The following is a 26,436-nucleotide window of genomic DNA, read 5'->3' on the forward strand; positions in this document are numbered from 1 at the left end:
AAAAATAAATGTGTTATGAACCAGAACATAAGGTACAAATATAGCAACAACACTCTGTCAAGGATGAAAAGTAGACACCATTTTTTGCTTTTTTCTGTAGATACTCTGGAGGTTATTTCTTTTGTATATTTTTTTTCAAGCTGTCAGGTTTACTGTGTACAAAAATATTTTTCAGAATATTTTCACAAACCATTCCATTGAGGTTAACGTGCGCTGGCTCGCAGTACTTTATTTCAAGAATGGTGTGGATCGTTTTTGGCGCAAAACTGCACCAAAGTGAGTTTCCATGTAACTGACTAACTTTATACTTATCCTTGACTTAGACTTTCCTTAATTCTGTAATTATTTGAATATATCTTCTTTCATCATTGCCTTGTTTTGCATGCCCAAAATAGCACATTTCAATATTTTACATATTTTTCTTTTAGCTGTGTTGACAACTTTCAACAAATGTTTCAGTGCTATATCAGAAGAGGAGAAAGTTACTCTTCGCCGTGGCCTTGTGTCTAATTTCCATGAACCTGTAAACCAAGTTGCGACACAGATAGCAGTACTTTTAGCCAAGATAGCAAGGTAAGCACAAAGTTTACATTACAATATCAAAATTTTTGAATGATAAATGTGAATCTGTTTGAGATATTAAATAGTTCCTGTGCCTACAAAGTACATTTTACAATTTTCAAAAGTGATACTTATCAGTGTCATGAAATCTAAAGAGAATGCACTAATGATTATCAGAATAGTATGCATATCTTAATGGTCTTGGTTAACAAAGAGTCACGAATTTTGTATTGTTCATCATACAGTACAATAACTAAACAGCTGAAAATCCAGGATGGAATAATGACAATATTATGAAAAGGATAGATTGCTACTTGCCACGTAGCAGAGGCATTGAGTCGCAGACAGGCACAAAAAATAAGTTTTGGTAAGCAGGTCATCCTCAGAAATAGACAACACACACACACACACACACACACACACACACACACACACACGACCACAGTCTCTGGCTGCCAGGGCCAAACTGTGAGCAACTGCACATAGTAGGAGAAGCAACCTTGATGGTTGGGGTAGCTGGAGCAGAACAGGGTAAGGATGGGTACAGTAAAATGCTACCTACGGGAGTATACAGGGATGAGGTGGAGAGACGGGAGGACAGACAGCAGGGAGCAGAAAAACATGGAAGCAAAATGACTGTGGGTGGGTATGTGGGATAGAAGGCTGTGGAGTGGGAACAGGGAATGGAACGGGTGGGTAAAGAACAATAACTAATGAAGGTTGAGGCCAGGAGGATTGTGGGAATGTAGGATATATTGCAGGGACAGTTCCCACCTGTGCAATTCAGAAAAGATGGTGTCGGTAGGAAGAATCCAGATGGCACAGGGTGTGAAGCAGTCATTAAAATGAAGAATGGTATGTTGGGCAATGTGCCCAGCAACTGGGTGGTCCAGCTGTTTCTTAGCCACATTTGGCTGGTGGCCATTCATGCAGAAAGACAGCTTGTTGGTTGTCATGACTACATAGAATGAATGACAGTGGTTGCAGCTTAGTGTGTAAATCACATGGCTGATATCTCTGGTAGCTGTGTCTTTGATGGAGTAGGTGGTGGCGGCAGTGGCAGCAGTAGTGGGAGGATGTATGGGACAGGTTGAACCTTGCCTGGCTTAGTTCACTCTTCTTTCCAAACATGATCCACCCTCACTCACTGAAATCTCCCCCTGTTAACTCTCCAGAATTTCTTAACCTCAAAACCTTGCCTCACAGTCATTCCCCAAATCCTTCAAAATAAAATCTAACCTTATGTCCACACAAAAGAACAGTAATCCACCACCTGAAATCTGATCCCAAACTTATTATCCTACCTGCTGACAAAGATTCTACCACTGTTGTTTCGAACTGCAGGGATTACCTGGCAGAAGGGCTCTGCCAGATGTCAGATTCATCCACTTACAAACCCAGCCTCAGTGACCCCAGTCCAGAAATTCAGCAGGATCTCCAGTCTCTCCTCAGATCTTTAGGCCCATCCCCGAACCTCTCCTTGGGGTCCACCTCTCTCCTCACCACTTACTGGTCCCCACTGAGAGAATTTCTGCTCTCGTAGCTCAACACCATGAGCCTATCACCTGCAACCTACCCTCTTATATAACAAAACCTAACCATTTCCTCCACTGGCTCTTCACAGTTCCTGTTCCTTTACCACACGTTGCCTTGCTCATCCCTACTGATACCACCTCCTTTTACACTAACATCTGTAATGCCCATGGCCTAGTCACTACTGAACATTACCTTTCCCAACTTCCTATAGGTTCCAAATTGACAACCCCTGAGGGTGAGGACACACTGTCTTTTCCTCCAGAACCTCAACACCTCCCCCATTTGCTTCATTTGGTCTTCCTCAGCCTAACAAACCATCTTCCTCAATGTTGACCTCAACCTCAAAGATGGCTGTATCAGTACCTTCGCCCATATCAAACCTACCAACCACCAGCAATACCTCCACGTAGACAGCTGTCACCCATTCCATACCAAGAAGTCCCTTCCATACAGCCTAGCCACCCATGGCTGTCACATCTGTAGTGACAAGCAGTCCCTCTCAAAATATACCATGGGTCTCACTAAGCCTTCACAGAATGTAATTACCCTCCCAACCTTTTACAAAAACAAATCTCCCATGCCTCATCTCTCCAGTCAACCACCAACTCCCAGTGTCCCACTGTCTGGTCACAGAGGAGTGTTCCCCTTGTGACTCAGTACTACCCTGGATTGAAGCAAGTGAACAACATTCTCCACCAGGCTTGTAACTACCTTTCGCCATGTTCTGAAATGAGGAATGTCCTACCCACTATCCTTTCCATCCCTCCCACTGTGGTATTCCGCCACCTATTGAACCTACACAGTATCCTTGTCCATCCCTACACAACCCCTTGCCTCATGGCTCATATCTCTGTAGTAGACATAGATGTGAGACCTGTCCCATACATCCTCCCACTGCCAACTACTCCAGTCCAGCTACAAGCATCACCTGTCCCATCAAAAGCAAGGCTACCTGTGAAATCAGTCGTGCAGGGTGTATACGACCCGGGACAACTGAGAGATCCAGGAAAAATCCAGGAATTTTTTCATCCGGGAGAAAACCGGGAAAAACCCGGGAATTGTTTAGAATTCTGGGAATTTTTCATTGTTTTAGTTTTCAGTTAAATTTTTGTAATTTTGACTGGTAAGAATCGATACTCTAACAAAAGATATTACTGAATCCCACTACTGCAGAATAATACTGCAACAATAAAACGTTAATGAGAAAAAAATGAAAATAAAACATAAATTGCATGGGAAATGTGCCATATACAACAACAGAACACAGTGCTCATACAAGCGTTTGCCAACAGCAAAATGTATCAAAGGCTTTAGGAAGACTATGCAGTGCTTCATAACAACAAATTGCCTCCGATGAGCATTACGTCACAGCTGTTTTCATTAGATTCGTTTTAGCAGTTACAAGCAGGCTCATGTGCATACGCAGTTGAGTGGCGTATGAGTAGTACCTTTTCCCATTTCTGGTGACAGAAACAGGGCTGTTGGCTGTGTAAGCAGTCGCAGCAAGCAGCCAGATGCAACTGGGAAAAATTTTACTGCCGCACCCAAGCTGCCAGATTCACGCATGCGCAGTGGGCCCTGATCTATGAGGTTAGGGGAGGGGTGCCAAATTCATATTCTTGAGGGGAGAAAACCTTGTTTCACAAAGCGCCTAGTATCCAGCGCATGTTGGTTCTATCGATTACTCATACGATTTTGATGCGCATCCCTGTTGGTTTTTGAACACACTCTGTAAGTTGATGTCTGAATGAATCATAAGCCGCGCGAGGTAGCCATGCGGTCTTAGGGGCCTTGTCACAGTTCACGCGGCTTCCCCCGTCGGAGGTTCGAATCCTCCCTCGGGCATGGGTGTATGTGTTGTCCTTAGCGTAAGTTAGTGTAAGGTAGATTAAGTAGTGTGTAAGCCTAGGGACCGATGACATCAGCAGTTTCATCACATGAGGGAAAAAAATCATAAGTTGATTTTTGAATGCGTGCATAGTGTACGTGAAGTCTCTGTCAGGGAAATCCTCGTCGCATCTAGAAATAAACTTTCCTGCAGGCAAAAGGGGACCGGGCTATACAAGCTGAGAAGAGTAAAGCCGAACAAGTGAATGCCGATCGCTGTCGTATTATGTTGTCGCTTGGGTTTGCGAATGATCAGCGTTATAATTGCTAGGGAAATCCGTAGATTCAGACTAGCAGAGTGGAAATGAATGACTAACAGGAATAACAGGTAAGAAAGATTACGTATTATCCTCTCGGTGTATCCAGGAAAATGAAATTTTGTCAGAAAATTTTTGGCCAGATCGCTGCACTAGTAAGGGCCAGTTGTACAATCCCCGTCTAGCAGACTCTTAAGTTCTATTCTGGAAGTAGCGCGGAAAATGGTTTCTACGAACATAACAACGCCTAACCGGAGAATGATCAGGGATAACTAAAGCCGTGATTCTGGCAGGGTTAGTGAAGTTAACCGGCGAATAAGTTTTGACAAAGGCAGGAATAGTTCCATAATTAGTCATGAAAAGTTTCTTGATAGAATGAGGAAGGAGAAGAAATGGGAACATAAAATAAATTAGGGAAGAAATGACGATTCCAAATTTGTGTAAAAATCTCGTACTACTACTTTTCGATCTCATCCTCGAGAAACTGGAGCGCATGAATGAAATGTGAAATTTTTTTCTAACAATGCTTTTTCCTTGTAGTAGGCCTAATAGGCATTTTATGTTGGTCTTCGCGAATTATATTCTGTCATGTTAAAAAAATGACCATTTATGCCAAAACAGTCTCGTTTATTTGGTGTGTGTTACAATTTCTGCAGTGTTAGAAACACCTATTTTGTTTTATCTAGCAGGCAGCGACAAAATAGACGTAATCAGATCGAGAAACCACACCAGTATTGGGTACTATTTGTATTAATAGTAGACAACGATATTTCGATTTTTCATGTAGGAAAACGATTGACGAACTTTGATGAGGTAATAGATTCTGTAACAGAAAGGAAAGCATGCCATGTAAAGCTGTATCAAGATTAAAGAGAAAACAGTGCTAGGACCTAAGGATTAAAGAAATATGTACTATAATGCTTGTCTCTTGTCTTCACTGGCTTTATGCATCCTATATTTAATTTTATGTCACACAAAACAGCAAGTTATTAGCTAACAGGCAATAAAGAGTGCAAATTTTCTGAAGAGTTCTTGTCCTCCCGATTACAAATAATCCCATCCAGTATTAATTGTGAGGGTTATTTTTTTTTTTTTAAAAAAAAAAAAAAAAAAAAAAGGGGCAGGATGTCAAACCGGGCGACTGGGAGCAGGCGAGGCACCACAGGACATTTCAATTTACACTGTCCTGAATATAGTTTGATGGCATCCAGTACAAAATATACACATTTCAATTCCACGGAGCAAAATACAGTGACGTGTGATAGAAGAATGCTGTGTGAAGAGGGGTGGCACTGCACCCTGGCAAACTTAAAACCAAATAACATGTCTCACATTTCCTCGAACAAATATGTTTTATGTATCAGACTCTTCAGAAAGACGGGGGCTACAAAATGAACATGTTTTTGAAAATTTGATTTTTTAAATTTTGATGTCATATCTCAAACGCTCAAGGGATGGGGGCGGGGGGAGGCGGGTTGTGGGGAGGGTGCCACTATCTTAGTATTGCCCCGGTTCGGAAATATCGTAGATCCGAGGCTGATGCGCAGAGCAGTCTGTGTTATAGTGGGGAAGTGTGTAGTCTCCACGTGCCCTGTGTTTACATTTAGTGAATTTGCTGTTTCCTCTTCATTTACTGCTCTCACGTCAAATAAAAACAAAATGGATTTCTGTGGCCGGGAGCTATCAAGTGAATGAAAATACATTCACATATTTACGGAAGGCTAATATATGTTATTAGTTTCAGATTTTATTTTATTTCCTCTTTTCTGACAGGCATGCATTAATCACCTTGCACGACAATGAAGTTATTTTTGTCGGTTTGCTGAAGAAATTTGAGGCAGTCAATGTGTTTGAAACAAAGTGTTTAGTTCCGCACTATTGGCTAATTTCAACTGCTCACTGTATTTCAAGTGCATGTTTTTATCTTCTAGCATGTATGGCATTATGCCATAGTAAAGAATCAAAAATGAATTAGTACAGTACCGGTACTCCAAGAAAATTTACATCCCGAAACCCACACTGAAAAGCTTTATATCAGGCCGAGGCCTACTTCATTGGGAATCTGGACATACGAATGTGCTCTTTAAGTATGCACTTTAAATGTGCCATTTTAGTATGGTTCACGAAAATCCGATGCTCTTGGAGTGTCCTCTGATTCCTTCTTTTATGACGTAATGTAAGATCTTTTACTGTTTTACACGCACGAACACGGGCTTCCTGCATCATAGCAGCTGCCAAAGCGCAGTGGCGCATTATCTGGCCCTCTCTGACGACTACTGAAACGAACCTATTTCTAACAGGTCGCGGGAAAATATTGCGAATGGTGGTTTGAAAACGTTACTTTCAAAGTAACGCAACTTGAACTATGTGCGAGAATGTACGATGAATTTCTTAAACCACAGAGCGTTTGATGACGAACCATTTAGAAGTATTTCGAGCCCAGAAGATCAGACATTCATGTCGTTATTGTGACCAAATTGATGTAGTGCTACGGGAAGCTCTCTGTCCTCTGTGGTAACTAATTTATTTGTGGAAAACTTTGAGGACAAATCACTAGACTCGGCTAAAAATTTTACAGGCATATTTGTGCGATGATATATCTTAAAGCGTAACACGCTCAAAAAATATCAACATATGTGAAAGCTTAGCTTCTCTTGAAGCTTATTAACATTAGAGACCAATATTATATGTGAAACCTTTGCTTTTCTTGTAGCAACGCTATGTATATTAATTTAAAACATTAACTTTTCCTGTTTGTGTATCCGCGCTACTTAACAGTGATGTTGGTATTAGCTGACTAAATCACCTGAATATCCAGTCATCGGCTGGCGGGATCACGTGACAAGAGCTATGACTGGCTTACAAAAGCGCATCGCAATCTCGGTTACAATGGTTCGGAAAGTAACATGCAGTGTTTAGTGGAATCCAAATTTATACTTTCGCAATATGAAAATATGCAGCGTACATGTTGCTGCACATCAAAAATCTTTCCAAAAAGGAGTTTTCTTCCCTAAGTTTCATTTTCTAATGTGCGGGAAGTTCTATGCCCGTGTATAAAAACATCCAAAGGATTGATAAGTTTTACAGTTCCGAGGGAAAATATACTGTCACTTAATTACACGGAAAAAGTGTATTTTCATCCGGGAGAAACTGTATTTTTAACCGGGAAACCCGGGAATTTTTTTTCCTTGTCCACGTATACACCCTGGTTGTGATCTACAAGATAAGTTGCAACCACTGTGATTAGTTAAACGTGGTCATGATAACCATCAAGCTGTCTGTCAACATGAATGGCCCCCAATAAACCGTGGCCGAGCATGCTGACAATAGCAGTTTATACACTCTAGATTCCATACAGCAACAAACAATTGTGATTTCCTCATTTCGATAACTAATGGATTACTGAGAAGTGAACTGGTATGCCAGAGGCTCTAGCCCCTCAGGAGGCTCATGACGGAGTGAATGTGCGTGTGCATTTCATGCATAGGTCCTTATGCAATGGTAGCATTTATTTACTTTTCTGTGTTGCAATCTCTCGTCTCTGACTATCCTTCCTTCTCTAGCTGTCATTCTCATGGTGGCAGCCTTTGATGTTGACCCGTCTATTCCCCAGGTTCTGTCTTCTGAGTTTGTCTTCATTTTCCAAATTTTCCTGTAGTATGAAATGGCTGAGGGACATCTTAAATAGCACCTACTGCACGCAGTTTCAAAGATCATATGCATGCAATACCTGCATAGGCTCTTATTTGTACTTCAAAGCCAATGCATTAGCATGATTGGGTGGTTATTTACCATTTCAGTTGAGCCCACAGCCCCCAAAAACACATGAATCAGAGATGCTAGCTCCTCACCCGTGCCAAGATGTAGGTGCACATCTTTCTGGGGCATCAGGACTGTGGAAACAGCCATTGTGCTTGTTGGCCTTCACTGTGACCTGGTAGTGCCCTTGGGGAGAGCTATTTATTGGAGTAGGTTGCATCAGGACAGACGTTCCACATATGAAACCTACAAAATTGCATCGAAGCAATCACCATTCTGATGGAGCCATCTCATTGGACAGCTATAGAAATTTCAGTGCTGATAGTTATAACTCTACTGTTTTCCCTATCCTGGCTACCCCATTGGAAGAATTACAAACCAGAAGTGTAGGAGCAGAACAATTTATCCAATATTTAGTATGTATTGAAACTGAAGGGGATACTTTTACTGTGACAGCTGTTATTTTTTGTTGTACATATTGAAGACAAATTTGAAGAAGTCACTGGGAAAAATTCATATTGTGTCAGTGCTGATTAAAGTCTGCTCTGCTGCACAGTCTACAGCTCTGCAGGCTTTTGAATGTCTGGGTGATACAGCAATGACCATCCTATGTAAGGCTTTGAACGTGGTCCAAGGAATCACTGTCCACCGAGACTTTGTCCTCCAAATAGATGAGGAGCAGTGGGCTAATCTTGAGTGTTGATGCGTACATTTTGTCTTACATGTCCATAAAAGTCCCAAGGATAACAGAATAGATAATGGTGCCTTTATCTTAGACTTTGAAGGGAACATCCTTTCAGAAAAAGTTAGTCATGCTTTACAGGTGTGATGTGAAACATTGTCTTACCATCCACGACGTGCTTCCGATGCTTGTGCTTTGGTCATATGTCGGCCTGGTACACGGCGGACCCAAAATGTGGTAACTGTGGACTGTCATTCCACAACATAGTCCATGTGAACAACTACCTTTGTGTGTCAGTTGCGTGGAACACCATTCTCTACATTCACTGGTTTGCCCAGTCTTCAGTATCTTCCTCCTCCGGCATCTACCGGTGACAGCCGTCCTGAGGTCAGAGGCCTGACGCCAGCTGATGGCTGAAGGAATTGCGACCTGTGGGGCCCAGGGCTGCCCAGTCTTCATCCATCCCCACACACATCACAAATAAGCCCACCCAAGAATCTTGATCACCAAAGGCTGTGAAGGTGAAAGACAAGAAGAAACAGGACAAGGCTACTCAAGTGATCCTGGAGGTGCCAGATTTCCTCATTTCCTCATCTTCTGCAATTTGCTTTGCTCTACAAGGAAAGCACTTGACCAGTGACCATTCCCCAATGCTTCATGGTTATTGTGCATTCTGTCAGAAATGTGCTGGCCATGAGAGGGCATCTGGTGAGGTCTGTACATTAGTTCACACCAATGTGCTCTTTGAGTGGATTCCCCTTCATACCATGTTGGAAGCTACAGCAATGAGAGCATAAATGACCTCGGTGATCTCCATTTGCAGGATTTACATACCTCTAGGCAAGCCACTTACTTACTTACTGTACTTGGGGATTCCAGTGAGCACCACCCGTTGTGGGGGAGTACCACTTTCTCTGGAAGAGGCCTTCTACTTGTCCATCTTCTTACTGATCATGATGTCTCTTTCCTCAGTGGTAGTACTCCCACCCATAGCACCTTTTCAGCTATCAATATCAATCTAGCAATCTCTTCTCCCCACACCCACCCTCCCAGTCTCGTGGCTCCATTGCATCGGTCACTACATGGCTTCTTTGTGAATGCGACCACTTTCCAGTGATCCTGTCACTTCTTTGCCACTGCCAGGTGAACAGACTACCACATTGGGGGCTTCAAAGAGTTAACTGATAGTTGTATGCCTCTGTTGCTACCTTTGGCCCCTCTCTGTTGGGTTGTCTCTACCAGGTTGTGCAAGCTGTATCCGATGCAATCACCCACACCGTGGGAACTAACAAGGACGGATAGGCAATGACACAAATCACCACAAGGGTTACAGAATGTTACTCCCCTTTATCCTCAAGCAGTTCTGTGGATCGGTTGCAATGGTTACTGAGTGGTGCTGATGGAAGCTAGGTAGAAGAGTGCAGCCAGGCCATCAGTGGTCGTCCGACACGATTGTTGCGAGCCAATCGACTGGATGTCGGCCTGCTGCCTGTAGTTGACACTGACTCTGGTATCTTCACTGTGTACAGGGCCTCCTTGTGCAACTCATGGCTTTTGCTGCTCGAACCTCATGACCACCTCCTGTTGTGACTCTACCGCCAATCCCCAAATCTTGTGCCTGCTCTTGGGCCAGTGAACCCCATCTATATATATCAGCAAGCAAAGACCTTCTAAGGACACAACCCACAGATACCAGCTCTTCCTGGGGCTGCCAGAGGGATAGTCGATAATGCCCTTGAGCCAGTGGTGCCAGACAGAACAGTTTACTAACTCAACGGCACCATGGCTCAACCTCCCCCTCTCGAACCTGAACAAGCCTCCCTCAGAGCTAAGAACCTCTCATTCCACTGGAATGTTCAATCTGATTTATATGAACCTGTATGAGCTTCCCCTTTCCTGGGTCCCTGACCAAAAGATTGACAATGGATTGTGGACCTAGGAAAAAGCAGGGCAAGCTTCCCTAAGCATTTATCCGAGGAAGTCCGTCCAGGAACATTCCTGATGTAGACAAGATCCCCTACCTCCCCTTGAAAGGTGCGCTTGTTTCTACTACAGTGACAGACCTGACGATAAAGAGCCTTCCTGATATTTGTCCAAGCTCGCCCCCATTTCTTCCTAAGAACCTCCAGAGTGATAGATGGATGTAAAAGACCATTTGTCTCCCATAAATTGGAGAGTGGGGAATGCATGGGATATGCGAGCATTAGGCAAGCTGGTGTTTCTTGGGATGCTTCATGTCGCGTGGAGTTAAACGCTAAGTTTAACAAGGGCAAAGTGGTATCTCACTTCCTGGGTGATTTATGGTGGTAAATAACCAACTCTTGACTTCAAGTTGTGGTTAATCCTTTCGGCAAAGGAAGCCTGAAGATAATAAGGTGTGGTGGTAACATGTTTTATCCCATTGCCAAAACAGAATTGTCTAAACGACCTTGCCAGAAAGCCAGGAGCATTATCCGTAACAAATGCTTGCAGTGGCCTAAACCACCTAAATATACTAGCAAGATGGGAGATGGTGATAAGAGCGGTCACACCCCAGCTAGGTATCAACCAAACGAACCTGAAGTTGGCGCCACCACTATGAGAATATACGAATTGCCCTTTTTCATGGAAGTGGGCCCACGTAATCAACAAACAATTTATCCAACTGATGCTCTTCCCATTCCGATTGCAGTTACTTGGTTTTCCCTTCTTACAATCTCAGCATTCTTTGACTATACCTCTAATGTCTTTATAAAAAGTGTCAGCCAGATCAGCTGCTCCTTGACCTTCTCTAAGGGTTTATAAAGACCTAAACGCCCTCCTACTGGAGAGTCGTGTAAGACCGGAATAACTAAGGTTCATGGGAGACAAATTCAAGCTTCCCCAGACCTACTCCTGCAGTTACACAGAATGCCTTTCTTCAGAAAATAGTCATTGGATTCCTGTCCATCGAGTATTTGCTTCCCGAGGTCCCCCCCCCCCCCCCCCCCCCCCCCTCCCCCCACAACGGGTCTTCTTCTTGTTCAGTTTTCAAATTATTAAACAGTTTGGGTACCTCGGTACGAATCATACATACTAGGTGACTCTGGTGTTTCCCCATCAAGCTCGTGCTGTTGGAACATCCTGCTAAGGGTGTCAACACCTGATTATCAGATCCCTTAATGTGCCAAACCTTAAAATGGGAAGCCGAAATGTGGACCGCGCATCTTGCAATACGCCCTGTCTACCTAGGATGAGCTTGGACCCAACTAAGGGTTTGATTATCTGTTCTAGGTCATATTCACAATGTTAGAGATAGAACCAAAATTTTTCCAAGGCAAATAACACAACTAATGCTTCACACTCATATACCGCAGGAAGCAAATGCTAATGGAAGCCTGATATCTTGATCTTCATGTAAAAGAACTGCTGCCCCACCAGTAGTGCAATCATCAGTTTGGACCACAAATCTTTTCTTAAAGTCACGTGTGGCTAAAACCTGGGGGAGGGGGGGGGGGGGGGGCTGGCAATTGCAGTTTTGATTCCTTCAAAGGCTGCCTGCTGACTTTCAGCCCAAATGAATTTCTCATTATTTCTTTGTAAAAAATTTAACGGAGTTGCAAGTTGCGCAAAGTTGGGACAAATCTGTGGAAATAATTAGCCATCCCTACAAATCGGGCAACCTCCTTCTTATTTCGTGGCTGCAAAAAATTCCTCAACTCCGTAGTGTGTTCTTGATCAATGCTAATTCTGTCCCAGGCACCAAGTGACCCAGAAATGACACTTAGCCAAAGTTATCTTTGAGGGTTTCACAGTCATATCCGCATCTCTGAGCCTGGATTGTACCTTCTGGATGTGCACCAATTGCTTTTCAAAGGAGGCACTAAATATTACCACATCATCTAAATAATTGAAGACACAATTAAACTTTATATCACCTAAAATTTTATCCAGTGTTGTTGTGGTCTTCAGTCCAGAGACTGGTTTGATGCAGCTCTCCATGCTACTTTATCCTGTGCAAGCTTCTTCATCTCCCAGTACCTACTGCAACCTACTTCCTTCTGAATCTGCTTAGTGTATTCATCACTTGGTCTCCCTCTATGATTTTTATCCTCCACGCTGCCCTCCAATACTAAATCTCATGTTGCCTCAGAACATGTCCTATCAACCGATCCCTTCTTGTAGTCAAGTTGTGAAACAAGTTCATTTTCTCCCCATTTCTGTTCAGTACCTCCTCATTAGTTATGTGATCTACCCACCTTATCTTGAGCATTCTTCTGTAGCACCACATTTCGAAAGCTTCTATTCCCTTCTTGTCTAAACTGTTTATCATCCACATTTCACTTCCATACATGGCTACACTCCGTACAAATACTTTCAGAAACGACTACCTGACAATTAAATCTATACTCGATGTTAACAAATTTCTCTTCTTCAGAAATGTTTTCCTTGACATTGCCAGTCCACATTTTATATCCTCTCTGCTTAGACCACCATCAATTATTTTGCTCCCCAAATAGTAAAACTCCTTTACTACTTTAAGTGTCTCATTTCCTAATCTAATTCCCTCAGCAACACCTGACTTAATTTGACTACATTCCATTATCCTCATTTTGCTTTTGTTGATGATCATCTTATATCCTCCTTTCAAGACACTGTCTATCCCGTTCAACTACTTTTCCAGGTCCTTTGCTGTCTCTGACAGAATTACAATGTCATTGGCGAATCTCAGATTTTTTTATTTTTTTCTCCATGGGTTTTAATTCCTACTCCGAATTTTTCTTTTGTTTCCTTTACTGCTTGCGCAACATACAGATTGAATAACATCTGGGATAGGCTACAACCCTGTCTCACTCCCTTCCCAACCACTGCTTCCCTTTCATGTCCCTCGACTCTTATAACTGCTATCTGGTTTCTGTACAAATTGTAAATAGCATTTCGCTCCCCATATTTTACCCCTGTTATCTTCGCAATTTGAAAGAGAGTAGTACAGTCAACATTGTGAGAAGATTTCTCTAAATATACAAGTGCGCTAGAAATGTGTGTTTGCCTTTCCTTAATCTATCTTCTAAGATAAGTTGTAGAGTTAGTACTGTCTCGCATCTTCAAACATTTCTACAGAATCCAAACTGATGTTCCCTGAGGTTGGCGTCTACCAGTTTTTCCATTTGTCTGTAAAGATTTCACGCTAGTATTTCACAGCTGTGACTTATTAAACTGATAGTTCGGTAATTTTCACATCTGTCGACACCTGCTTTCTTTGGGATTGGAATTATTATATTCTTCTTGAAGTCTGAGGGTATTTCACCTGTCTCATACGTCTTGCTCACCAGATGGTAGAGTTTTGTCAGGGCTGGCTCTCCCAAGGCTATCAGTAGTTCTAATGGAATTTTGTCTACTGCCGGGTCTTTGTTTTGACTTGGGCCTTTCAGTGCTCCATCAAACTCTTCACGCAGTATCATATCTCCCATTTGATCTTCATCTACGTCCTCTTCCCGTTCCATAATTTTGTCCTCAAGTACATCACCCTTGTATAGACCCTCTATATACTCCTTCCACCTTTCTGCTTTCCCTTCTTTGCATAGAACTGGGTTTCCATCTGAGCTCTTGATATTCATACAAGTGGTTCTCTTTTCTCCAAAGGTCTCTTTAATTTTCCTGTAGGCAGTATCTATCTTACCCCTAGTGATATATGCCTCTACATCCTTACATTTGTCCTCTAGCCATCCCTGCTTAGCCATTTTACACTTCCTGTCGATCCCATTTTTGAGATGTTTGTATTCCTTTTTGCCTGCTTAATTTACTGCATTTTTATATTTTCTCCTTTCATCAGTTAAATTCAATATATCTTCTGTTACCCAAGGATTTCTACTAGCCCTTGTCTTTTTACCTACTTGATCTTCTGCTGCCTTCACTATTTACCCAATAAACAGGATAATACTGCTGCACAGGTTGACAAACCAAATGGAACCTGGCTTAACTCATATAAATCCCAATCTGTGGCGAAGGCAGTGAGATACTTGGATTCCTGTGTTAAGGGTATCTGATAATAAGCCTGATTAAGATCTCGGACCTTAAGCCAAGATGATCCAGAAAACCAGGTGAAACAGTTGCGGAGATCAGGCAATGGCATCAGTTCCAAAATCACCTTTTTATTGAGAAGCCTGCAATCAACCACAGGTCAGAAATCCTGCCCCTAACCTAGGTACTAAGAAAATGGGGGAAGCATGGCAGGGAGTGGATGGTCTTATGACTTTGTCTTTTAACAAGCCCTCAATTTTGTGCCACAATATCTTTATCTTAGATGGTGACAAGCGATATGGAGACTGGCGAACCAGCATGTCATCCATGACACAAATATGATATCTAATGACGTCTGTGACTCTCAACCTGTCACAAAGTATGTCAGGAAATTCCACCAAAAGTTCACGTAACTGTTTCTCTTGCTGATTAGAGAGGTGGTCTATCCAAAGCATGCACCTGTTACTATTGGTGTCATGACCCATCTCCACATGAGCACATGAACAATAGGCTATTTGTATGTTGGGGGAAAATTTGAAATAAAAATAAAAAACCCGGGTACCAAAATCTAACACTATACCAGTCTTACAGGTGAAATCATGCCCTAGAATTAAGTCAGGCACCAGTCCCTTAACTAATAAAAACTTGACAGGCCATGAAAATTCACACACAGAAAGATTTCACCGCACTACCCCACACAGAAGTAACTCTTGGCCACTGGCCGCCTGACATCTATAAATTGGCAGACGTACTGGAGATAATCTACATAAGTGTCCATATTCAGTAAACCACTCGTAATTAAGGAGGGACACAGAGCTGCCTGAATCTAGTAACCCACACAATGATTCATGCCCTATAGCCGCACAAACAAATGGTAAGGTATGTGTGGTGGCTGCCTGCATATGAGTACACCACCCCTGTTTCAGAGGATGTGAACCCGCTCCCGCCTAGCATCAGTTCTCAGCGCAAGGTGCCCTTGGAACTGGGCATCTTCGTACCAAATTGTCATGTGCGTCGCATCTAGGACAAGCCCCTGATTCTATTGACCCGCATGCTCTACCTATTTTTGATGTCCTCCCATTAACTCATTTCGCTGGTTGTCGGCAAAAGACAAGTTCATAACAGAGTTAGCAAGATTCTCTAACTCGCGTAGAGTGACCGTATGAGGAAAGAGTGTGATCCAAGACCTATCTTCAGGCCGAATACCTTCCAAGCCATTAGCAACTAAATTCGAATCAGGAACATCCATATGTAGTGCTAATACTGCCTCAAGAACCCACTCTACATATTCAAACAACAATTTGTCGGAGTCCTGCATGTGCTAATAACATCTACACTCTAGCTTTTGGCACATACGGTCTGATAACTTGACCTCTACGACCGATTGCCTCAGTTGCCCACTCGTCTTACCCTGCTGTAAGGTTTTGAATAGCAGATTACGTAAGCTAGAGTGTGATAAAAACTACATGATGGGGGATCCTTAATGCATGAGCATGCAACTCAAACTTAACTAGCAGCCACAATACCTGTTGTATATTTTCTATGGTTTCAATTGACAGTTCCTGAATACTAGTAAAGATACGTCGTTGGGTTAGGGAGGTGGGCAAAATATTCCCCAGACCGATCACGTAGGCCTTGGGGGACTGATCACCTTCAGCTATTGGATTGTCAGAAACACATTCTGTGTTATTTGTATCAGCCCCACTTCCTAATTCAAAAGCTGCAGTTTGGATTTGCAAATCAAAAGAACTGACTGGCCAGGGCTGATTTCTAAAATTTTAAGATCCTTTATTCTATTGCCCAGGTGGACTAATTGTGCATGAATGCGCTTCACCTGCCTAACGGTTGGTTGATTATTTTGTAGAAAGGAGAGCTTTTCTTGTAACTGATTTAATGCTACCATGACAGTCTGTAAATTTTGGCTCACCTTGCCGACTGTGCTGACAGAAATGGATAGTGGTGTTGACAGCGCTGCCCGTACATAGCCTGGCTGCCAGCTCCCCCACCATACCGTGAACATTTTGTTGCCTAATGCTCAGTTCATACTTGAACTGATCCTGTTTTAGGTACGAAATACTGGAAAACTGATGTAGATCCATGGTGCGATTGTGGACAAAAGAGAATAATTAGACTATGTCCCAAAAGAATAAAGTACAAAATTTAGACTGAAGTAGGTTGTGTGAAATGAAACTCCTGACAACCTCCACTGACAGGTCAAAAACCACGGTCTGCTACCAATGATACATGGTACTTACTGGAATTAAGGATAATGTGGAAGGGAGGAACCACCAATATAACTTTCTTTTCACACAACCTGTTCATTTAACAATATAAAACCATAACATTTTCTTTAACAAAATGAACAAATTTGCAAAATTCTTTTGACTTTAAACCTTAAATTGAATAAGCTTTTGCAAAAGAAACCTGAAGTGCTGTATTGCAAACCAGCAAACAATATGACAATGATTACAAGACAGCCGGACCAGCAGCCCACCCGTTATCGGATGAAACCGCGGTGTTTACTACCGCACTGGACACAGTCTGTCTTATTAAATGCTCTTCTGCAACACATGAGAACTATACAAGCGTCATTGATGAAAAGAGTGACTCGATTACTCAAAACAGATGACATAACTTTTAATTTGAAAACTCTTTGTCGAAAGGCTTGGGGTTAAGATGGGCACCTGTGCTTAAAGGTTAAAAAGATTAGGAAACAACATGACAATGATAAGGCTTACTTCAAAGCAACCAACCTCTTAATTTCAATTGACAGCCGAGGTGCGATTTGATCCCGTCCCGTCCCTTCCGACAATTCTATTTTGACTAAAGCCCTGGTGACAGTTGGCTGTTAACATTTTCAAAGTTAAACTGATCATCAGTTATTAAGACCGTTCTATAGGAATGTCTTAAAACATTGCCTTTGAACACTTATTACAAGAGAACTCACTCATAATATCCAGCTAAAATACACCAATAATAACCCGGTCTTTCAAACACAGTAACGAACAGCTTAGTACAGCAGGTTGTTCAGAATGAGTGAGAAATGCAATTGCAATCAAAGAATTGGACTGGTTAACATCCAAATCTAACCACAAAGCCCCTCTTTTGTTTAACGGTAACCTGTGCCTTAGTACAATTATTCCGGCTGTATTTATGACCAAGAGCTGGTTCATTAGAACACTAATGATCGGGTACAAACCAGAAAGGAAAGGCAATATAATCACGGGACAGATTTTCAGATGGCAACTATTTTCTTAGTACAATACTATGGTCTATATTTACGACTGAATAGCCAACCAAGTAAAACCCTGAGGGTCGGGTACAAACCAGAAAATAATGAGGGCAAGTAGATAATGACACTAATCACCACAAGGGTTACAGAATGTTACCCCCCTTTATCAGCAAGCAGTTCCATGAATCCATGGTGTGTCGCAGCAGTTACTGAGTGGTGCTGATGAAACCCAGGTAGAAGAGGGCAGCCAGGCCACAAGCAGTCGCCTGAAATGAATGTTCAATGTCGGCCTGTTGCTTGTAGTTGATGCCGACCCCGTTGAAGTACTCCAGTATTTTCGCTGTGTGCAGGGCCGCCTTGCACAGCTCGTGGCTTCAACCGCTCGGACCTCATGACCGCCTCTTGTTGCGATGCTACTGCCAATCCCCAAACTTAGTGCCTCCTCTCGGGCCAGCGAGCCCCGTATATATATCAGCAAGCAAAGAGCTTCTAAGGACACAACCCACAGGTACCAACACTTCCTCATAGGTATTGGTTATGGGGCTGCAAGAGGGATAGTCAATACTACACCAGAGCCAGTGGCACTAGACATAACAGTCTACTAACTCAGTGACGTCACAGCAGCTCACTGTGTGTGTGTGTGTGTGTGTGTGTGTGTGTGTGTGTGTGTGTGTGTGTTGTCTTAAGAAAGGGAGAGAACTGATTCCCATTACCAGTGTTATCAGTTATTGATTAATGTCTTCTTGTCGCTATATAATTGTCAGTTTAGGCTGACTGTTCTGTTGAAATAAAACTGAAGTAATTTTGTCAAACATTTATCCGCTACTGTTTTCTTAGGTGCAGTTCACATTGAGGCGATGCAGTTCATAGTAAGAAAGGTCGCATGACCTGACACTTATCAGTGCAACGCTCGCATTCCCACTGAGAGGATACAAGATGTGATGTGATATGATACATGATGTAACCTGCATCACGACAACAAGAAGATAGCACAAATGACATTTCTGGCTCAGTTGCAGTCATAAACACTTCTGGAGAGGACGTTACTGTGGCCTATCAATGTTTAAAGCTCAATTTGTATATCAGCGATTATTGTTCCAGAACCTTAAATAGGGTTTCCTCCATTTCAGTTTCAAATGAAGTAACTTTTAGAATATGATTAACATTTTACAATCATCTTCCAAAGCCATAGGTTTATTATGTGAGTAAGAAACTGCAACAATGAAGATAATGAGTTAAAAATTATGGTACAAATTCCACAGCAAATTTGTATCTCTTTCTTTCATTTCCACTGCTATCTACCTTCATGTCAAGCTGGTCACATCTACCCTCAAACACGATTTCATAGTGTTATCCCACAGACAAGGGCTTTTCTCAACAAGCTGGTTGAAAGATGGCAGCTTCAAACAGTTGTCTTGTGTGAACAACATGTTGACTATATGCAGCACAGAAAGGCAGGCACAGGTCAAGATGTCTTTCTAGATTGAAAGCACATGTGCCAGTGAATACTTTGGTTTGTATTGGCAGCAACAGGAGAGAGCTCCACATAGTGTGGCACGCGGTTGTAGCATCAAGCATGCTGTTTCATAGCTAATTGTGGCCAAAGACAAAATGTATCACATATTTACTCAAGACGGGAAAGAGATCCAGCTTTCCCTTGGGCACAACCGGGAGAAAACCGGGAAAACCCCGGGAATATTTTAGAATTCCGGGAATTTTTCATTGTTTTCAGTTAAATTTTTGTAATTTTGACTAGTAAGAACCAATACTCTAACAAAGAATATTACTGTATGCCGCTACTGCAGAATAATACTTCAGGAATAAAACATGAACGAGTGAAAAAACGAAAATAAAACTTAGACTGCAAAGTAAATGTGGCATATACATCGACAAAACAAAGTGCTTATACAAGGGTATGCCAACAGCAAAATTTGTCAAAGGCTTTAGGAAGAATATGCAATGATTCTTAACAACAAATTGCCTCCGATGAGCGTGACGTCACAACTTTTTACATTAGATTCGTTTTAGCAGTTACAAGTGGAATCGGGCGCATGCGCAGTTGAGTAGTACCTTCTCCCGCTTCTGGCTACAGAAATGTGGCTGTTGGCTGTGTAAGCAGCTGCAGGTTCGAATGTCTTTTTTCTTTTATGACCTAATGTAAGGTTTTTTAATTTTTTACACTTACGAACATACGGCTCCCTAGACATCGTAGCTGCGCAAGCGTGGTGACGCCTGTCATCTGGCGCTCTCTGGCAACTGCAGAAACGAACCTATTTCTAACAAGTGGCGGGAAAATATTCTGAATGGTGGTTTGAAAAGCGTTATTATCAAAGAAAATTTCCTTTTACGCAAGTTGAACTTCGTACGAGAATGTACGATGAATTTCTTACATCAAAGAGCGTTTGACTCTCATTTAAAAATAAACTCTTCGATGACAAGCCATTTAGATGAATTTCGAGCCCAGAAGATCAGACATTTATATCGTTATTAAAAATTTTAATGGCACATTTGTGTGATATATCTTAAATAGTAATACGCGCATAAAAGACCGACATTATATGTCAAAGCTTAGCTTCTCTTCCAGCGTATTAATCTTATAGACCAATATTATAAGTGAAAGCTTTACTTTTCTTGTAGCAACACTATGTATATTAATTTAAACCATTAACTTTTTCTGTTTGTGTGTTCGCGCTGCTTAACAGTGATGTTGCTTTGGCTGACTTCATCACATGTCATAAGCTCTGAATACCTGGTATCATCGGCTGGCGAAAATCATGTGACATAAACTATGACTGGCTTACAAAAGCGCATCGCAATCTCGATTTTAGTGCTTCGGAAAGTAACATGCACTGTTTGGTGGAATTCGAATTTATCCTTTCGTAATACAAAAATATGTAGCGTATATGTTGCTGCACATCAAAGATCTTTCCAAAACGTTTTTTTCCCCCTGTGTTTGTTTTCCAAAGCGCCAGGAAATTCTACGCCCGTGTATAAAGCCACAACCATTCAAAGGATGGATAAGTTATACAGTTCCGAGAGAAAATGTACTGTCAGTTAACAGGGAAAAACTATGTTTTCGTCTGGAAGAAAATGTATTTTTAACCGGGAAATCCGAGAGAAATCCGGGAATTTTTTTTTCTTTGTCTGCGTATACACCCTGGAAAAGCAATTTGGATACTTTAGCTACATTTCTTCTGCAGCAATGTATGCCATAAAATGCATGAACCACGAATGCCAGTGACTATATTTTTCTCTGCAAACTTTTCAAAGTATGCGTGGTGCTGTATTCTACATTGAAGTATCAAATTAACTACTGGCAGTAAGGAGAAGAAAACACAGTTCATTGTGATGTGTGGCTATAAGATGCTGAAAGATAATATTTTTTTTACTGACTATTTTGCTCAAAATTGAATGTGAGAGACTGCTTAGCAGAGAACACATGATCCCAAACCAATGATTTTTATTTTTTCGTCCAAAAAGTATTAGCTCTAACACAAACTAACTACAGAGGTGGATGTAGCTTTGCTTCATCTACATAATTTTTTTTTTTTTTTTTTTTTTTGGCAAAGCAGATAACTTTTAAAGTTCACTCCCTGTTTATTATACAGTATTAATGGCAGGGAGCGATCAGCACTCTGAGTTGAGTTGCACCAGGTGACACAGTAGAGATACGTATTGGTTTCATATTGCTGTCATTCCAGACCGAACCAGTTCAGTTGCTTCCACTATGTTTCCGTATACTCTGCCAGCACATGTTGCTTTAGTGTTGTAGCACATATTGTATCGCCTCAGTTTTAAAACTATTCTGTGAACCTACGTAGGTCAAACTTAGTGTTGTAAGTAGTATTTCACACAGAGAAGGATGAATGTCAGATAAATTTGATAATATTTTTGCTTTACTTTTGAGTAAATAATAGCACTGTTTATATTAATTATGGTGTTATTTGCTGCATCAGGTTTGACTGTCCTCGTGAGTGGCCTGACTTGGTGCCAGTACTTCTATCTGAAGCTAAGAGTCAAGTGCCTATTGTCCAGCAACGTTCTCTTCTTTACTTGCATCATGTTATAAAGTCACTTTCCTCAAAACGATTAGCTGGTGACCGCAGACTTTTTCAAGAACTTACAGGAAATGTGTTTGGTTTTGTTTTACATCTTTGGAACACACATCTAGAGCAGTTTTTACAAGAGGTATGTGCATGAAAAAATTGGTACATTACAGTTTTTTTTTTTTTTTTAGCATATCTGTGATTCATGTACACATTCATACATTATAGTGGACATTTATGTTTTGCCCCAAGATAGTATGTGCCTCATGAAGAATCTTATAAGGAAAATTGTCACACCATAATTATGCAAGGACAGAGCTTCAAAAACAAAAAAATAGTGTAAACACAAATAATAATAATAATAATAATAATAATAATAATAGTGGAACTAGTAGTAGTAGTATGAGCTATCTCCATTACTTTCCAGCTATGCCCTTCAGAAAGTGATACAGAAATAGCACAACAGAAATCAATCCTCAGAATTGATCAGCCAATCATGTCAGGCCTATGCAAGTTATCTGTAGACTGCCTTGCATTTACAGGCAGTTCAGCAGTCTTAATTTACAACATTTTATGTGTCCAAAATCAGATTGGACTCTTGGAAGAAACTGCAGAAAAAGTTGTTCTTCAGGTATCTTTTGAAAAGAGCGATTAGATGTCAAAAGAGGAAACTGCATACTGACTTATCCAAAATATCTACAAGAAGACATGTCTCAAAGCACACAAAATATTACAATACAGTAATTAAATGATAATTCCTCTGTGGATGAGAAACACTAATTTGGACAGGAAAACAGACATTGAAAACATTGAGGAAAAGGTGCACAAAATCGTAAGAGAAGTACTAGGCCCAAAATTTGTAGACGATCAATACATAAATACCCAAAGTTTCTTTAGAAAATGCAGGGTATGACTGTATAGACCCATTAAAAGAATGAACCCTGACAGACTTACAAAACAAATAGCCGAATTCTTTGACAATAGGAGTAAAGCCAAAATACACGATGAAATGAATTGGCAGGATAAAAACTGATCTGAAATTGTAGGAATTATACCAGGTGATGTCTAAAACCACAAAATCTTCAGATCCAAAATCACAAATGGCAAGTAGACCAAGAGGAAAAACCAAAGAAGACTAGAGCAACATGGTCTGAAGAAAGAAAGGAGGAAGCCCAATGGAATAGAATGAAAGAAATGTGGACACGAAGACAACTGTCCACCTGTAAGTACTTAATTTTGGGCTTTTTTGCTAATAATAAAATAATATAATAATAAAGTCCTGGGCAGAATATGGATAAAGAAAGGAATGAAGGTAAACTCATGATACATTTGAGTCATTGAGAGGTTGGTCCACGCAAAATGACACTAAAAATGTTGCTAAGCATTTGGATGATGTCCTTCAGGTAACTAGTACAGAATACACACATGCCTAGCTAGTTCAGCTAAAATGTACTGACAAGGAGCTCGACTGGCATGAGGGATTGTATTGTATGGAGTGGGCGAGAGAGAAAGGAGACATGAAGGACTGGTTGGAGGTGAGAGGGGGTTGACAGTTGGGAAAGAGAAGCAGAAAGTACTTGGATATGAATAGAAGTAACAAATGGTGCATTTGTACTAAAATATATATACAATCAAATTTTAATAAATGATTTTGGTGTTTGTTTGCTCTCAAAAGAAACAGAAAAAAGTATTTATGAACCACTACTAATTGTACAGCAACTAATTCATATGTTATTTGTGATATTTAGTTACCTGTACCGCACATTTCTCTTAACGATTTTCAAAGCTGTTCTCTGTTTTGTACAGAATAGCTATAGCTACAAAATTAATCTCCTCTATCTAAAATCTTGAAATACTGTCTGTCTGCTTTTCTTTACATACGAGGAGTATTGTTGTTCTTACATAAAAATAAACATACATTTATCAAACAATAGAAATGCCAGATAGGAATATCAATAATGTAGGAAAAGACACCATAAAGAAGACATGTCAAGTTGCAGTCAGTCACAGTTAAGAGAGACTCATTGTAGCTTTCGGCCACAGCCTTCATCAGTAAAACACACACACACACACACACACACACACACACACACACACACACACACAAAAACGACAAAGGCTGTGGCCCAAAACTATATGTGAGTGTCTTTTAATTGTGCCTGTCTGCAACTTGATGTGTGTTCTTTATGGTAAGTACCAATCTGTCTTTTCCTACATTGTTGTAAACATACACTTAACTCTTTCCATTTCGACCACAACTACAGCACTTGCCACAGAGAGAATTTTAAACTACCAACTGTTACAACTCTATTTCAAAACATCAGAGTATATGGGATTAAAAATTTACGGTGAAATAAAAGGCAGTAATATACACTCCTGGAAATTGAAATAAGAACACCGTGAATTCATTGTCCCAGGAAGAGGAAACTTTATTGACACATTCCTGGGGTCAGATACATCACATGATCACACTGACAGAACCACAGGCACATAGACACAGGCAACAGACCATGCACAATGTCGGCACTAGTACAGTGTATATCCACCTTTCGCAGCAATGCAGGCTGCTATTCTCCCATGGAGACGATCGTAGAGATGCTGGATGTAGTCCTGTGGAACGGCTTGCCATGCCATTTCCACCTGGCGCCTCAGTTGGACCAGCGTTCGTGCTGGACGTGCAGACCGCGTGAGACGACGCTTCATCCAGTCCCAAACATGCTCAATGGGGGACAGATCCGGAGATCTTGCTGGCCAGGGTAGTTGACTTACACCTTCTAGAGCACGTTGGGTGGCACGGGATACATGCGGACGTGCATTGTCCTGTTGGAACAGCAAGTTCCCTTGCCGGTCTAGGAATGGTAGAACGTTGGGTTCGATGACGGTTTGGATGTACCGTGCACTATTCAGTGTCCCCTCGACGATCACCAGTGGTGTACGGCCAGTGTAGGAGATCGCTCCCCACACCATGATGCCGGGTGTTGGCCCTGTGTGCCTCGGTCGTATGCAGTCCTGATTGTGGCGCTCACCTGCACGGCGCCAAACACGCATACGACCATCATTGGCACCAAGGCAGAAGCGACTCTCATCGCTGAAGACGACACGTCTCCATTCGTCCCTCCATTCACGCCTGTCGCGACACCACTGGAGGCGGGCTGCACGATGTTGGGGCGTGAGCGGAAGACGGCCTAACGGTGTGCGGGACCGTAGCCCAGCTTCATGGAGACGGTTGCGAATGGTCCTCGCCGATACCCCAGGAGCAACAGTGTCCCTAATTTGCTGGGAAGTGGCGGTGCGGTCCCCTACGGCACTGCGTAGGATCCTACGGTCTTGGCGTGCATCCGTGCATCGCTGCAGTCCGGTCCCAGGTCGACGGGCACGTGCACCTTCCGCCGACCACTGGCGACAACATCGATGTACTGTGGAGACCTCACGCCCCACGTGTTGAGCAATTTGGCGTTACGTCCACCCGGCCTCCCGCATGCCCACTATACGCCCTCGCTCAAAGTCCGTCAACTGCACATACGGTTCACGTCCACGCTGTCGCGGCATGCTACCAGTGTTAAAGACTGCGATGGAGCTCCGTATGCCACGGCAAACTGGCTGACACTGACGGCGGCGGTGCACAAATGCTGCGCAGCTAGCGCCATTCGACGGCCAACACCGCGGTTCCTGGTGTGTCCGCTGTGCCGTGCGTGTGATCATTGCTTGTACAGCCCTCTCGCAGTGTCCGGAGCAAGTATGGTGGGTCTGACACACCGGTGTCAATGTGTTCTTTTTTCCATTTCCAGGAGTGTATTTAACATGAGTTAGGTTCACTGGAAAGATGACTGTATACCCATCTGGGTAAAAGTGTTACTGTTTTGTTGAAGAACTTCTTAAGGACAGTTTTACAGTTTGAACAGGGAAATCATACATTTACTTTTGTATACTGGAAACAACAGAATGTAATTGTGTAGCTGTACCCCAGAAATATATAAAAAATAATGTAAAAATCCCAATATGTCTTTAGTATATTAAATCAACAAAGATTCGAAATTATGTGTTATGCGATAAATAAATCTTTCTACCTATCTACCACCCTCGCTTCCCTTTGATATTCAGAGTTTCAAAACAACATTGGAAAATTGTTTATTGTGATGCCTGTTTTGTGCACTGCTTGTTCTCCATCAGTGGTAAAATAATAAAAATTCATAGTAGGCAAACCTCTTTTGAACCAGTTTGGAAATACTTTCGTATGATTCCACTAAGACTGGATGTGTGTTTTGCAGATGGGTTAGATTATTATCTAGTGAAACTTGAAATGCTGGCCATCCCACATAAAAATTATTACCATTCCTATTCTCACTCTTGGCATGGGTAGTTGGCCATCCAGCACAATAAAATTCACTTTTGGTAATGGTTCTGGGGTTCTGGCAAATATCGACATTTTATAGCAATGTAGGAGTAAAATCTCATCTTTACCATTCAGATACTTGTAGTTATGTGTGACTTGACAAA

The 26,436-nt window shown here is 41.8% G+C and overlaps 1 protein-coding gene across 3 annotated transcripts in view; it reads left to right on the plus strand.

Moving 5' to 3' along the window:
- The window catches only part of LOC124621883 (importin-11), a 174,016-nt gene that overhangs the window by 17,162 nt on the left and 130,418 nt on the right, over nucleotides 1-26,436 (plus strand). For all 3 annotated transcript variants that reach the window (XM_047147352.1, XM_047147351.1, XM_047147353.1), the window contains exons 3-5: nucleotides 176-276; nucleotides 460-573; nucleotides 21,850-22,081. In XM_047147352.1, the coding sequence (XP_047003308.1) occupies nucleotides 176-276; nucleotides 460-573; nucleotides 21,850-22,081 (447 nt within the window). The remainder of the gene's footprint in view (nucleotides 1-175; nucleotides 277-459; nucleotides 574-21,849; nucleotides 22,082-26,436) is intronic.

Source organism: Schistocerca americana, chromosome 7 (genome assembly GCF_021461395.2).
Source record: "Schistocerca americana isolate TAMUIC-IGC-003095 chromosome 7, iqSchAmer2.1, whole genome shotgun sequence".
Classification (NCBI taxonomy): domain Eukaryota; kingdom Metazoa; phylum Arthropoda; class Insecta; order Orthoptera; family Acrididae; genus Schistocerca; species Schistocerca americana.